Source organism: Manis pentadactyla, chromosome Y, assembly GCF_030020395.1.
Source record: "Manis pentadactyla isolate mManPen7 chromosome Y, mManPen7.hap1, whole genome shotgun sequence".
Classification (NCBI taxonomy): Eukaryota; Metazoa; Chordata; class Mammalia; order Pholidota; family Manidae; genus Manis; species Manis pentadactyla.
In genome coordinates, this window is record NC_080039.1 from 23648806 (window position 1) to 23664660 (window position 15855).

Consider the following 15855-nt stretch of genomic DNA (forward strand, 5'->3'; position numbering starts at 1 on the left):
TTGCTTTCCAACCCCACTAAATCTCCAGAGCTCCTTGTGATGGGTGTTCACGCTCCCAGGAGAGATCTCCAGGGGTGGATATTTAGCAGTCCTGGGCTTCTACTCCCTGCCCCATTTTTTTTTTCCTCCCACCTGTGAGCTGGGGTGGGGGATGGGCTTGGATCCTGCCATATCACAACTTTGCTACTTTACCTTTCCTTAAGGTCCCCTTTTTTTCCCCAGTTGGAGGGCCATCAGTTGCAGTCTTTGTTCTGATCTCTCTTTTCAGAATTAGTTGTTATTTGCTGTATTTCTGTGTTACATGTGGTTTTACAGGGAGGTTTTTGCCTAACTTCTCTCACCACCTTTTCCCCTTTCTCAGATAAAGGCTTCCTTCCCTTCAATTCTTTTTGTTTTTAAGGGTGGAAATTATTTCTGCTTAAGATTGGTAATAAAATGCTTATGTTCCCTTTTTTTCTTTTTATTTCCTCCTAAAACCTGGCTTTTTAGAAGATAAGACTTAAAACATCTTTTAGGGGCACCTATGTATTCGATTTTTATTTTTATATACCTTTAAAATTCACTTACATTCTTACACATGGAAACATGTTCAACTGAACACCCTTTCCTAATTTCTTTTCAGCAGATATACAGGGTAAATAACAAATAGTATCCGTGTCCCTATGAACTACTATGTATTTGCAACCTGTGTTGCTTCTGGCTTAAGGGAAAGAAAGAAAATACACTAGGAAAACAATAAATCTTTGAAAATATATGTTTGTTTTGTACTCTATTTAAACATTCTTTCAAACAGTTTACTGAACTTCCTTTTTTTGACTGACTTCAAACACATTTCAATAGCACGTTTGAAATTTTTTTCTGCTGGAAAGAACTAACTTATCATTACCTGCATTACAGGGTTGGCTAGTGGACCTCATCAATAAATTTGGCACATTAAATGGATTCCAGATTTTGCATGATCGTTTTATTAGTGGAGCAACATTAAATGTTCAAATAATTGCAGCTCTTATTAAGTAAGTTATTTTAAAAGTAGTAATCATTGTAGTGTAAAGATTTTACTGCTTTAAAAACTGACTCAGTTTTCTAGTTCCTTCTTATTTTTAACTGGTAAGTTAATGTTTATTTAAGCATTGAACTTGTGGATATTGCAAAAGTTGTGTGTTTTTCCTTATTTAGACCATTTGGACAGTGCTGTGAGTTTCTCAGTCAGCGTACAGTGAAAAAGTACTTCATTCCAGTTATAGAAAGAGTTCCACAGTTTTTAGAAAATTTAACTGATGAAGAACTGAAAAAAGAAGCAAAGAATAAAACCAAAAATGATGCCCTTTCAGTGATTATTAAGTCTCTGAGGAATTTAGCTTCAAGGATTCCAGGAGAAGAGGAAACTGTAAAAAATTTAGATATTTTTAGGTTGAGAATGATACTCAGGTAAGATGCTCTCCCTTTAAATAATCATTTGCTTGATTTCTCATAGTAATACTTCTTCCAAATTTCTCTTGCAGACAGTTGGAGATATGTTCTTTTAATGGAAAGATGAATGCCCTGGATGAAATTAACAAGGTCATATCTAGTGTGATATATTACAGTGGCCGACATTGTAATCCTGAGGAGGAAGAGTGGCTGACTGCTGAGAGAATGGCAGTAAGCTCCTTTGCTTTTTTTATAAGTAAGAATCTATTGAAGGAAAATTAGTACCAGTTAATTCTAGGAGCAACAATAACAAAAACTTTGAAATTGGAAGATTGATTCATGACCATTATATCCTAAAACTTACCTTGTAATAGTAGTAAAAAATGATTTGTTTGAAGTGATACAGTAATGCCCTGCATCTTCAGTAACTATATCATCCTAAGTACAGATGGTCATTGTTCTTCTAGTTTAGTGTTTTGTGAGATATTAAATAAATAAGAGGTAATATTTATAGGGATTAAATCTGGAATCTGGTGAATGAATTGGCATGATGGTAATATGCCAATTTAGAAGTTTTAAATTGGAGGTTATACTAAAGAAGTAATGTTTTATATAATACTAAGAACTTCTCAAACCATTTACATTTTGATATTGAAAGGAAATTATTTACCATATAGATCATTATACATGTTGGTGTTGAAAAATGTATAACATACGGTAGTAGGTTACTCAGTAATTTCTTTCTCGTGTGTCTTGTATGCCAGCCTTGTGGGTGCCTCTATGAAGAATAATTTCTGCCTTAATGGAGTCTTCAGTTTAATGGTGGAAATGACCAAACATAAAAAGCATTTTGAGGAAACTCGGTTGATACTGAGAAAATAGTCAATAACCTACACCTAGGCTCTGACTCAGTGTTGGTGGTCAGGGTTACATGTATGCAGTTTGCCCACTTTGTGGAATGTCAGGCAAAGAACTACTCAAAAATGCCTGCTAGTCCTTGACAGAAAATAGTGTTCAGACAATTTTTAACCAATTTGTATTGTTGTGGCTTTTTTACAAAAGAATCTCGTAGGACAGATTCACATACAACATGGTTCTCTACAGATAGTTTGAGATGTTACTGCAGTAATATGGGGACATGTTTGTATCTGAAAAATTAACTTTTGTGTAACAGTTTATTGTAATGTTTATTTATTTTTGCATTAAAAAATAAGCACATCAAATTGGTTTATAATTTATAAAATATAGCACATCATAGGAGCATTAATGTGCAAATTAGAATTCTGTGTAATTACTGTAAATTGAATGCTTTTCTCTAAAACAACATTTAAACACATAGTTGTCCCTAGAATAATGCTGGATTTCGCTTTTGATTGCAGAACTTAATTTTGAATAGCCCTTCTCAATAACAAACACATATGTTAGGTTATGATTAACACATACTTTAAGTGTTTTTTCAAATTATCACAGGTCTCTAGAATATTTTCAGCATGTTAATTGAAAAAAATCTGCATATCAGTGGATGCAGTTAGTTCAAATCCGTGTTGTTCATGGGTTAACTATATTTTAGTTATAATGTATGAACATAAATGTAATTTGAGCTTTTGAATTTCCATTGATGTTTCTTAGAAGTCTGAATTACTCAGTTTTCTATTCATTGAGATGTATTTGACGTAATAGCACTATATTAGTTACTCAACATAAGGTGTGCAGCGACGGTTTGATTTTCATACATTTTCATATGATTACCACAAGTTTAGTTAATAACATTCATTATCTCATAGATACAAAAAGAGAAAAATGTTTTTTCCTTGTGATGAGAGAAGTGTAAGAATCTGTTGTATTAAAGATTTTCAAATATTTCATACAGCAGTGTTAACTACAGTGAGCAATCTGTACTTTACATTCTCACTACTTATTTATCTTATAACAGGAAGTTCGTACCTTTTAACACATTTATTCAATTCCCCCATCCTCATAGTTTGCGTTTTATAAAAGCTTTTCAGTTTCTGTTATGAAACAAATTTTTATATTATATTTAGGAATGGATACAACAGAACAATATTTTATCCATAGTTTTGCGAGATAGTCTTCATCAGCCTCAGTATGTAGAAAAGCTAGAGAAGATTCTGCGTTTTGTGACAAAAGAAAAGGCTCTTACCTTGCAGGATCTTGATAATATCTGGGCCACACAGGTAAGGAATTTAAGAGGATAGCTATTTTATTGTTGTAAGGAAAATACTAAAAGTTTACTCCCTATAGTAGTCATTACGCAGTAGTCTGTTAATTTGTATTACTTTAGTTTAAACTCTTGATCTATACAGAAATCCTGCCAATAATTGAAATACAGTTTTGCTGGAGTCCAGCTCCAGTGAGTCCAGGAGTCCCTGAAGGATGGACGGCATCGGTGACTAACGGAAATAAATGACACAGGCACTAGCAAAAGCTGAGCCTGGCCTTTACTGACAAGTAGCACTTTGATCATATACTCTTTGATTACATAAAGTACAGATATTAATCATTTAATTGACACACAGCACGGTGACATGCGTTTGGAGACTGAGATTACATCATGTGGCAGGTCTTAGCAGTTAACTTGTTTCTGCGTAAGCTTTGTTCTTAGTTATTGTGGCCAGAAAATCTTAACAAAGATCAGGTAGGTGCCAGACTCTTGGTTTCTTCACAGATGACTACCTAAAGGTCACTATTCTCTTATTTTTATGTAGGGCCTTCATTCTTCTGTACATATACTCCCATTCTTCATCTCTGGTAGGAAAGAAGGAGGCTCTTTCTAAAAGAACACGACTTTTTTTGGCAGGCAGGGACAAAGTTTATGGACTGTGTGTCTCAGACCCATTTTCAGTAAGACCTACAGTGGAGATTTTTCTGATGTGGAGTTAGGTGATGCGCTGTTCTCATTTGTTTTATAGCTTGCCAGGTTGTTCTCTGGCTGGCTCACCACAGAATATCATTTGTTCTCTGTACCCAGCTGTTGCCATTAATCTTTGAATATGTTATTTGGAGGCCACATAGGGGTGGGGGAAGGAACCTCAACCCAGGTAAATTTCCCATATCTTTTTCCCATAAACTTGGGTTCAGTTCTCGTGGGGTCTCACTTTCCCATCATCGGGGGTAGTCACAGGGACAGTAGTGGTTTTTTCCTATTTCCTTTAGGGCCAGTACCTAAAATTTTCAGGGAGAATTAGATATGGCCTCTTCCCTGAAGGGGCAGTTTGAATTAAAACCATAATAAACAAATTTATTAGGAGAGGGACATTTTCAGCAGGAGGGATATTGGGTTGCTCCTCTGGGAAGGCCACTGTGCAGTCCCTTCCATCCGACTTCTTGGACTGTGTCATCAGACTGGCGGTTCGGACCGCCTCCCAGTACAGTTTATGTAACAATTATATTAGTTTGAGATGAACACCTTAGAGATTCATCAGTTATCTACATTACTCCATGCTCACAGTGTTAAGTGTAGCTTTTACCCCACAAAGATACTGTAATATTATCGGCTACGTAGTACTTAACGCTAATACCTTCATCATGATTAATTTTATAACTGGAAGGTTGCACCTCTTTTTTTGATTGAAGTTCATTCATAATAAAGTTTTGAGTCAGTTTCTGGTGTACTGTATAGTAATTTGATAGTTAAATACATTATTAAATGGTCGTTCCCAATAAGTGAGTTGATATCTGTCAACATAGATACTGCAGTATTATTGACTATATTCTGTGTGCTGAGTGTTCATCCTCATCACTCAAATACATTGTAATTGAGATGATGGAGATTTTGTGTCTCTCTATCCCCTTCACCTCTTTCACCCAACACCATTTATTCAAGAGACTGATGGTCTTTTCCTTTCTGAATACACTTGTCATATATTAATTGACCACATTACTGTTGATTTATATCTGGACTCTCCGTTTGCCTGTAAACGTATTCTTGTCCCAGTAGAAAAGTGTATTCATTACTCTAGTTTTGTGGAAGAGTTTGAAATCAGGAAGCGTGACACCTCCGACTTTGTTCTTCTTCTCCAAGGTTTCATTGGCTATTCAGGGATTTTTGTAGTTCCATGCAAATTTAGGATTATTTCCTCTAGTTTCATGAAAAATACCATTGGTATTTTGATAAGGATTGTGTTGGAAATACTGCTTTTGGCAGGACTTTTACAGTATTCTTTCTGTGCACATGGACTAGCTTTCCATTTATTTGTGTTGTCTTCATTTTCTTACATCAGTGTTTTATAACTTCATAACTTTTAGCTTCATGGGTAGACTTATTACTAGGTATTTAATTCTTTTGGATGCATTGATATTTGGGATTTTAATTTCTCTTTCTGCTATTTTGTCATTTGTATATAGAAACTCAACAGATTTCTATATGTTAATTGTGTATCCTGTGACATTACTGAAATTATTTATTAATAAGCTAGTAGTTTTATGGTAGGGTTGGGGTATTTACAAGCTTCAGTATACAGAGTAATGTCATCTGCAAATATTGACAGTTTTACTTTATCCTTATCTATTTGGATGCCTTTAATATCTTCTTGTCTAATTGACATGGCTACAGTTCCAGTACTATGTTGAATAAAAGTGGTGAGAGTGGGCATCCTTGTCCTCGATATGTGGATATCGAACCCTCCAGCATGCCTTGGATAAACTGTACATGATGGTGGTAGATGACCTTCTTAATGTATTTTTTTTTTGCTATCATTAATCTACAATTACATGAGGAACATTCTGTTTACTAGGCTCCCTTCTTCACCAAGTTGCCCCACACAAACCCCATTACAGTCACTGTCCATCAGCGTAGTAAGATGCTGTAGAACCACTACTTGTTGCACAGCCCTCCCCGTGCCCTGACCGTCACATTATACATGCTATTCGTAATGCCCCCTGTCTTTCCCCTCCCAGTCATTCCTCTCTTCCTACCCACACTCCCCAGTCCCTTTCCCTTTGGTAACTGTTAGTCAATTCTTGGGTTCTGTGTTTCTGCTGTTGTTTTGTTCCTTCTTTTTTTCTTTGGTCTTAAACTCCACAGATGAGTGAAATGTTTTGATACTTGTCTTTCTCTGCCTGGCTTATTTCACTGAGCATAATACCCTCCAGCTCCATCCATGTTGTTGCAAATGGCAGGATTTGTTTTCTTGTTATGGCTGTATAATATTGCATTGTGTATATGTACCACATCTTTATCCGTTCATCTGCTGGTGGAAACTTAGGTTGCTTCCATTTCTTCACTGTTGTAAATAGAGCTCTGATAAAAATAGGGGTGCATATGTCTTTTTCAGACTGGGCTGCTACATTCTTAGGATAAATTCCTAAGAGTGGAATTTCTGGGTCAAAGGGTATTTCTATTTTGAATCTTTTTGAGTTATCTCCATACTGCCTTCCACAATGGTTGAACTAAATTACATTGCCAGCAGCAGTGCAGGACGGTTCCCCTTTCTCCACAACCTCGCCAACATTCGTTGTTGTTGGTTTTTAGGATGGTAGTCATCGTAACTGGTGTGAGGTGATGATATTTCATTGTGGTTTTAATTTGCATTTCTCTGGTGACTAGCGATGTGGAGCATCTTTTCACGTGTCTGTTGGCCCTCTGAGTTTCTGCTTTGGAGACCTGTTCAGATCCTCTGCCCATTTTTTATTGGATTATTTGCTTTTCGTTGTGGTGCGTGAGCTCATTATATCTTTTGGATGTCAACCCTTTATCAGATCTGTCATTTATGAATATATTTTCCCATACTTCTCAGCTTGATATAGTCCCACTTGTTCATTTTTGCTTTTGTTTCCCTTTCCGGGGAGATATGTTCATGAAAAAGTTGCTCACTTTTATGCCCAAGAGATTTCTGCCTGTGTTTTTTTCTTAGAGTTCTATGGTTTTATGGCTTACATTCAGGTCTTTAATCCATTCCGAATTTACTTTTATGTATGGGGTTAGACAGTGATCCAGTTTCATTCCCTTACATGTAGCTGTTCAGCTTTGCCAACACCAGCTGTTGAAGAGGCTGTCATCTCCCCATTGTATGTCCATGGCTCCTTTATCTTATATTAATTGACAATGTATGTTTGGGGTAATCTCTGTAGTCTGTATCCCGTTCCATTTGGGAAGCAAGATCCCCCCCCACACACACTTATTTTTTCTTCTCAGGATTGCTTTGGCTATCTGGGGACTTTTTTGCTTCCATATGAATTTTAGAACTATTTGTTCCAGTTCGTTGAAGAAGGCTGTTGGTTTTTTGATAGGGATTGCATTGAATCTGTATGTTGCTTTAGGCAGGATGGCCATTTTGACAATATTAATCTTTCCTAGACAAGTGCATGGGATGAGGTTCCATTGTTAATTTCTCTGAAGAGTGTCCTGTAGTTTTCATGCTATAGGTCTTTCACTTCCTTGGTTAAGTTTATACCTAGGTAAATTTTTTCTTTTTGATGCAATTGTGAATGGAATTGTTTTCCTGATTTCTGTTTCTGCTATTTCATTATTAGTGTATAGGAAAGCAACAGATTATTTTGTGTCCTGCAACTTTGCTGAATTCAGATATTAGTTGTAGTAGTTCTGGAGTGGAGTTTTTAGGGGTTTTTATTTACAATATCATGTCATCTGCAAATAGTGACAGTTTGTCTCCTTCTTTCCCAATCTGGATTCTTTGTATTTCTTTGTTTTGTCTGATTGTTATGGCCAGGACCTCCAGTACTGTGTTGAATGTCAGTGGGTAAAGTGGGCATCCCTGTGTTGTTGCCCATCTTAGAGGAAAAACTTTCAGCTTTTCACTGTTAAGTATGATGTTGGCTGTGGGCTTATCATATATGGCTTTTATTGTGTTGAGGAACTTGCCCTGTTATACCGATTTTCTTGAGAGTTTTTGTCGTGAATGGATGTTGAGTTTTGTCAAATGCTCTTTCAGCTTCTATCAAAATGATCATGCTTTTTATCCTTCTTTTTGTTTCTGTGGTGGATGATGTTGATAGACTTTCGAACGTTGTACCATCCTTGCATCCCTGAGATGATTCCCACTTGGTCGTGCTGTATGATCCTCTCGATGTATTTTTGAATTCTATTTGGTAATATTTTGTTGAGTATTTTTGCAGGTATGTTCATTGGGGATATGGTGTATAATTTTCTTCTTCTTTGCGGTGTTTGCTTGGTTGTGTGATTAGAGTGATTCGGTCTTCACAGACTGAGTTTGGAAGTATTCTGTCCTCTTCTATTTTTGGGAAAACTTTAAGGGGAATGGGTATTATGACTTCTCTGCATGTCTGATAAACTTGCGAGGTAAATCTATCTGGCCCAGGGGTTTTGTTCTTGGGTCGTTTTTTTGATGGCTGTTTCAATTTCTTTGCTGGTAAGTGGTCTGTTTAGACTTTCTCTTTCTTCCTTGGTCAGTCTTGGAAGGTTGTATTTTTCTAGGAAGTTGTCCATTTTTCTAGCTTTTCCAGCTTGTTAACATATAGATAGATTCTCATAGTATCCTCTAATGATTCTTTGTATTTCTGTGGGATCCGTCATGATTTTTCCTTTCTTGTTTCTGATTCTGTTTATATGTGTAGATTCTCTTTTTCTCTTAATAAGGCTGGCTAGGGGCTTACCTATTTTGTTTATTTTCTCAAAGAACCAGCCTTGGTTTCATTGATTTTTTTCCTATTGTTTTTATTCTTCTCAATTTTATTTATTTCTTCTCTGATCTTTATTATGTCACTCCTTCTGCTGACTTTGGGCCTCATTTGTTCTTCTTTTTCCAATTTTAATAATTGTTACTTTCAACTATTCATTTGGGATTGTTTTTCCTTCTTTAAAGTGGCCTGGATTGCTATATTATTTCCTCTTAGAACTGCCTTCTGTTTGTCCCACAGAAATTGAGGCTTTGTGCTGTTTTTTGTCATTTGTCTCCATACATTACTTGATCTCTATTTTAATTTGGTCATTGATCCAGTGATTACTTAGGAGCATGTTGTTAAGCCTTCATGTGTTTGTGAGCCTTTTTGTTTTCTTTGTGCAGTTTATTTCTAGTTGTATACCTTTGTTGTCTGACAAGTTGGTTCTTAGAATTTCAGTCTTTTTTAATGTACTTTGGCTCTTTTTGTGGCCTAGTATGTGGTCTATTCTGGTAAATGTTCCATGAGAAGAATGTGTATCCTGCTGCTTTTGAGTGTAGCGTTCTGTAGACGTCTGTTAGGTCTATCAGCTGTTCTAGTGTGTTGTTCAGCACCTCTGTGTCCTACTTATTTTCTGTCTGGTGGAACTGTCCTTTGGAGTGAGTGGTGTGTTGAAGTCTCCTCAAATGAATGCATTGCATTCTATTTCCTCCCTTAATTCTGTTAGTATTTGTTTCACATATGTTTGTGGTCCTCTATTGGGTGCATGTATGTTTATAATGGTTATATCCTCTTGATGGAGTGCCCCCTTTATCATTACGTAATGTCCTTCTTTATCTCTTGTTACTTTCTTTGTTTTGAGGTCTATTTTGTGTGATACTGTACTGCAATACCTGTTTTGTTCTCTCTGTTGTTTGTATGAAATATCTTCTTCCATCCCTTGACTTTTAGTCTGTGTATGTCTTTGGGTTTTCAGGGGATTCTCATAAGCAGTATGTAGATGGGTCTGGCTGTTTTATCCATTCTCTTACTCTTTGTCTTTTGATTGGTGCACTCAGTCAATTAATATTTAGGGTCATTACTGAAAGACATGTACTTATAGCCATTGTAGGCTTTAGATCTGTGGTTACCAAAGGTTCAAGGGTAGCTTCTTTGCTATCTACCTGTCTGCCTTAACTTGCTTATTAAGCTGTTATAGACATAGTCTGATGGTTCTTGATTCCTCTCCCTTCTTACTCCTCACCCTCCATTCTTTATGTGTTAGGTGTTTTATTCTGTACTCTATTGTATTTCCTTTGCCTGCATTTGTGAGTCGATGATTTTATCTTTTGCCTTTACTTAGTATTTGTTTGGTGTACTTTCTTTGCTGTGATTTTATTTTCTCTGGTGACATCTTGTTAGCCTTAGGAGTGCTTCCATCGAGAGCAGTCCCTTTAAAATATCCTGTAGACGTGGTTTCAGCAGGCAGATTCCCTCAGCTTTTTCTTGTCTGGGAATTGTTTAATCCGTCCTTCATATTTAAATGATAATCGTGCTGGATACAGTATTCTTGACTCTAGGCCATTCTGTTTCATTACACTACATGTATCATGCCATTCTCTTCTGGCCGGTAAGGTTTCTGTTGAAAAGTCTGATGATGGCCTGATGGGTTTTCCTTTGTAGGTGACCTTTTTTCTCTCTCTGGCTGCCTTTAATACTCTGTCCTTGTCCTTGATCTTTGCCATTTTAATTATTATGTGTCTTGGTGTTGTCTCTCTTGGGTCCCTTGTTTTGGGAGTTCTCTGTGCTTCCATGCTCGCAAAGACTATTTTGTCTCCCAGTTTGGGGAAGTTCTCAGCAATTATTTCTTCAAAGACACTTTATTTCCCTTTTCTCTCTCTGCGTCTTTGTGTACCCCTTTAATGCAAACATTGTTCCGTTTGGCTTGATCACACAGGTCTCTTAATGTTCTTTCATTCCTGGAGATCCTTTTATCTCTCTCAGCCTCACCTTCTCTGTCTTCCTGTCCTCTGATTTCTATTCCATTAATGGCCTCTTGCACCTCATCCACTCTACTCTGAAGTCCTCCCAGAGATTCTTTTATTTCCGTATTCTACCTCCTAACGTGATCCTTTAGCTCCTGCATATTTCTCTACAGCTCCATCAGCATGGTTATGACCTTTATTTTGAATTCTTCTTCAGGAAGATTTGTTAAATCTACGTCCCCAGGCTCCCTCTCAGGGGTCGTCTTGGTAATTCTGGACTGGATCAAATTATTCTGCCTTTTCATGGCGGTTGAGGTAGTCATAGGCAGTTGGCGTGTTTGTGAGCTGGGAGAACAACGTCCCTTTCTGCGTCTTGCTGTCCTCCGCTGCCTGTGCCAGTTACCCGCACACGGGAAGCAGCTTCCAGTTTTATTTCCTGAGCCGCTGTGGGCGGGGCAGCTTTCAGTGCAGCCGTGATCCCCGCGGGGAGAGGCAGGCCTGCTGGGTGTGCTCTCCTGCAAGAACGGCGACCCTTCGCATCCTGTCCCGGCTTCCTCTGTCTGTGCTGGGCTGCCAAGCACAGGTGTGGCCTCTGAGTCTGGCTCGGGCAGCTGCAGGGGAGGGTCTGGGCATTTTCTGTGGGCGCGGCCGCTCCCAAGCCGCGCTCCTGCTGTGGTGCATCCGCGCAGGGGGGTAATGGTCAGGAGGGTCTTTATCAGCATGAGGGGCTACAGAGCTTCACTGCCACCCAGGGGTTTAGGGCGCCTGGAGTTCCCTGGGATTCCCAGCTGGTGGTCTGAGTGCTGGGATGCTTCTGTCCAGCTGTGAGGCCCCTGTCTGTTTAAGACTTTCAAAAAGCACTCGCTTTTCTTTTGTCCCAGTGGCGCCAGCTGTGGGGACCTGCTCGCAGCTTTTCCTCTTTCGTCTTGCTAATACCCAGAACACCATTCAGTGTGTGTCTGCCCTCCCAATGTGGCTGACTAGGGCTGGGTGTTTAGCAGGCCTTGTCTTCCACCCCCTTCCCGCTCCGACTCCTCTCCTTCCACCGGTGGGCTGGTGTGGGGAGAGCGCTCGTGTCCCGCAGGGCCGCGACTTGTGTCTTACCCCTTTCATGAGGTGCTGAGTTCTCGCAGATGTAGATGTAGCCTGACTGTGGTACTGTATCTTCTCGTCTCTCTTTTAGGATTAGTTATATTTGTTGTATTTTCAAAAACGTGTACGGTTTTTGGGAGGAGATTTCTGCTGCCCTATTCACGCTGCCTTCTTGGCTTCGACCCTCATTTGGTTCTTTTTTATCTTGTTGTTTTGTTTCAAGCCTATTCTTTATCTCCTCATTCAGTTTTCACTGTCTGTGTTTGGTTCTGAGTTAATAGAAAGCATCTCCAGTTGCAGGATAGTCCTCGTGCAGGGAAGGTCCCCTGAGCAAACTGCGGGTGCCTAGTGGTTTTAACTGGCTGGCTGTAGGCCTACTGAGCATGAGATGGGGGTGTCCTGATGTCAGGACTCTCAGTGCTTGTTGGAGGAGAACATGGTTGGAGGGGTCCAATCAGAGGGCTTCCTTAGTAGCTCCTGATGGAGTTCACTCTTTCAGGCCCAGGTACAGTCTCCCAGAAAGCCCTGCCTCTAGCTACTATTTCCTTGCATTGGGTGGAGCAGTGGCATGGCCATGTTCTCCATGGGTTTGTGGTGACTGGCCCACTCTGCTAGTGCAATCTCAAGTCCAGGTATGGCCTCCAGGGAAGCCTCACTTCTGTGGCTACTGGCTTTAGAGTTTTCATTCATCAGCATTGAGCACACAGAGGTGGTAAGTGGCTCTAGGGAAGCCTCGCTTCTGCAGTTACGTGGCAGTGCCCACAGTGCAGTCCTGGCAAGATGCACTCTCCACTGCGTCTGGGTGTGGGTAGGGTCTGGGAAACCACCTAGACTGAATCTTGAAATTGTGCATGCCCCAGCCCTACTCCCCCACACCACTTTTGATGTGGGGAAGCAGTGCTAACAGTGACACTCACCAGATCTGATCCAGAGAGAATTTCACGCATTCTTCCACCAAACAGCAGGTGCTTTTCTTTCACTGGATTGGGGTTTTTTTTGCTTATCCTCTAGATGAACTTGAAATGTGACATCTTTCTGTGCCTCAGGACAGGGTTTGTGCCCAGTCCTCTGCGGGTCATTGCCATGGGGGTGAGGTTCCCTGCGTTACCATGTGTTCCTCTCTCCCGCTGTTTGTATTTGATTTTTCTGCCCCTGTTGTGGTGAAGCTGCTCACTTAGCCAGTCCTCCATACTTCCTGAAATTGAACCGCTCTGTATGTAGGTGAAGATTCAGTGTGAAGGTAGAAGAAGTAGATTCAAGGTCTCTCTGTGACACTATCTTCCCAGAAATCACTACAAAGAGTATTTTTAAGTGAAATGAATTTCCTCCATCCTGACACTCATCGTTAAAGGCTTAAGGAATGTATGTAGTATATATAGATTATAGCAATTACAAAGTGGTTATTTTTCTATTACAGTCCTGGAGTGAGAATACTGCTGTATTATAAATACTTACAGATTTTAACTTTTCACATGAACAGATAACCTTTGTTTTCAGAACTGCTAATGCATATTTATTTATCTTAATGGCAGGTGTTTTGGTGCATTGCTGATGAACTATGATTAAGCTGTAGGTTAAAAAGCTTTTTAATTTTTTAAGTAAAACCAATTAAATATTCTTGCCCTTATTTAACAGTTTTAAGTGTTCAGCTTATGTCAGTGCATTATTTTCTCTTATTGTCTCTTAATTTTTAAAAAAGGAGTCTATAATAAACTCTTACCTGAATTCTTAAAGTACATTGCTCTTCATATGAAGAAATTGAGTATATAAGGAGTAGAAGAGACAGCTCTGAAGCATTAAAAATACTAGAAATTCTGTTAAAATCTCACATGAAAGAGTTACGAATACTTCATTAATTAGTAGACATTAACACAGTAAAGCTCCTATTGGTTTTATTGGAATTCAAGTGTTACACGATTTGTTTGCCTTTACTTATCGTGGTTTTGTTTTTTCAATAGGCAGGGAAACATGAAGCCATTGTGAAGAATGTACATGACCTACTGGCAAAGTTGGCTGGGAATTTTTCTCCAGAACAACTTGATCATCTTTTTGATTGCTTTAAGGTTGTAGTTTTAAATAATGAAGAACTACCATATAATTTTAAGTAGAATTCATTAAGCAGACATATCGTGTGTTTAGTTAAACCAATAATCTCTCGTGAAGACTTGGTTGTTGTGTATTACCAGCACAAAGACAGAATCATAAACATTTTTCATTCAGGTTACTTTAAATTCTTACGGCAATGATTCATTTTTACTTTTGATTAAAATAAACTGTAGAAAAACATGGAAATGTTTCTTTTAGTGGAAAGGGACATCTGATACAAATACAGAGTGAGGCAGAATGGTCTTTGGGGTAATGTACTCAGGCATATAGAGGCCAGAGTCAGAAAAAAGTCCAAGAGTCTCTGAGGTCACATTTGCATTGATATAAGGGGCCAATAGCCTTTTCTTTTTTTTAATTTTAACTCTTTTTTAACTCTCTCTGATTGTTAAGATTTGGACAATTTGTGGATCAAGAACATAAAATTATATGTCATTGCTCATGAATCTCTGTAACCGTAGGCATTAGAATCACTATGATTTTTGTTGAAATAACAATTACATTGCTGTTGGCAATTTAAGTTTGTGCAGTCACATGAGAAAAGTTTGGCATTATCTCTTAGCATGTATGTTCTTGTGTCCTATTACAAAACTGTTAGATTTCTGAATATATACCTTGATGAACTTACATTATATGTACCAGAGTACATGTTCAGTAGTTTCTATCGGTGAGTTTTTTGTATGAACCCCAAAATGAAAGGAACTCAGATGTCTGTAAGTAATGATATAGTGTAATGTAATAATGGAATGCTACCAACCATGAAAATTAATACTGAATAGCAACTCAGCAAATGAAAGAATCTTAGTACATGTGATGAAATCTGTACATATATTTTAATCCACTGGGGTTTATGATAGGTAGGCAAGGAAATCAGTATTGGGAAGTTATTGTGTAACTCTAAATGTTAATTTCTGAGATAACTTCTGAAATGGTGTATCAGTAATGGCCATAAGGACAGAAGGAGTGAGTGGTGGCAAGTCCTCCTCTTTGTATGTCAGAAATTCTCAAGATGGTATAAGTATAACCTTAATAAAAATTCCATTATCTGTTCATGCCCTTTTGTCTTACCAATTGTTGAACACGTATTATTAAGTAAGCATCATATTTTTTTGATATCGTTAATGTACAATTACTTGAACATTATGGTTGCTAGACTCCCCCTATTATCAAGTCCCCCCCACATACCCCATTACAGTCACTGTCCATCAGCGTAGTAGGATGCTAGAGAATCACTACTTGTCTTCTCTGTATATACTGCCTTTCCCTTGTCCCCCCTGCTACATTATGTGTAAGCATTTTATTTTTAAGTGTTGATAAATCTGGTGATTCATACTACCAAATAAATGTTTTATTGTGTAGATACGACACATCTTACCCATTCATCAGCTGATCAATATTTGGGTATTTTCCATTTTTTGGTAATTATAAAGAATGGTGTGAATGTTACTGTACACATTTTTGTGTGGACATAGGTCCTCAGTTCTCTTGGAGATATAATAGTAGAATTGCTAGATCATGTAGTAACTAAACAGAATATTTTTGAGGAATTGCTAAGCTCTTTTCCAAGCTGTTGGTCTCATTTTACATTCCCAACAGTGTATGACGGTTTCAGTTTTTTCTCATCATTGACAATGCTTGTTATTGTCGTTTTTATTTTTACCATCCTCATGAAGTAGAACAGCTACCT

At 38.3% G+C, this 15855-nt stretch overlaps 1 protein-coding gene across 3 annotated transcripts in view; it reads left to right on the forward strand.

The window, feature by feature from the left end:
* The window catches only part of LOC130682128 (probable ubiquitin carboxyl-terminal hydrolase FAF-X), a 173747-nt gene that overhangs the window by 21537 nt on the left and 136355 nt on the right, over positions 1 to 15855 (forward strand). For all 3 annotated transcript variants that reach the window (XM_057496259.1, XM_057496261.1, XM_057496260.1), the window contains exons 6-10: positions 898 to 1013; positions 1177 to 1428; positions 1503 to 1641; positions 3453 to 3605; positions 14024 to 14128. In XM_057496259.1, the coding sequence (XP_057352242.1) occupies positions 898 to 1013; positions 1177 to 1428; positions 1503 to 1641; positions 3453 to 3605; positions 14024 to 14128 (765 nt within the window). The remainder of the gene's footprint in view (positions 1 to 897; positions 1014 to 1176; positions 1429 to 1502; positions 1642 to 3452; positions 3606 to 14023; positions 14129 to 15855) is intronic.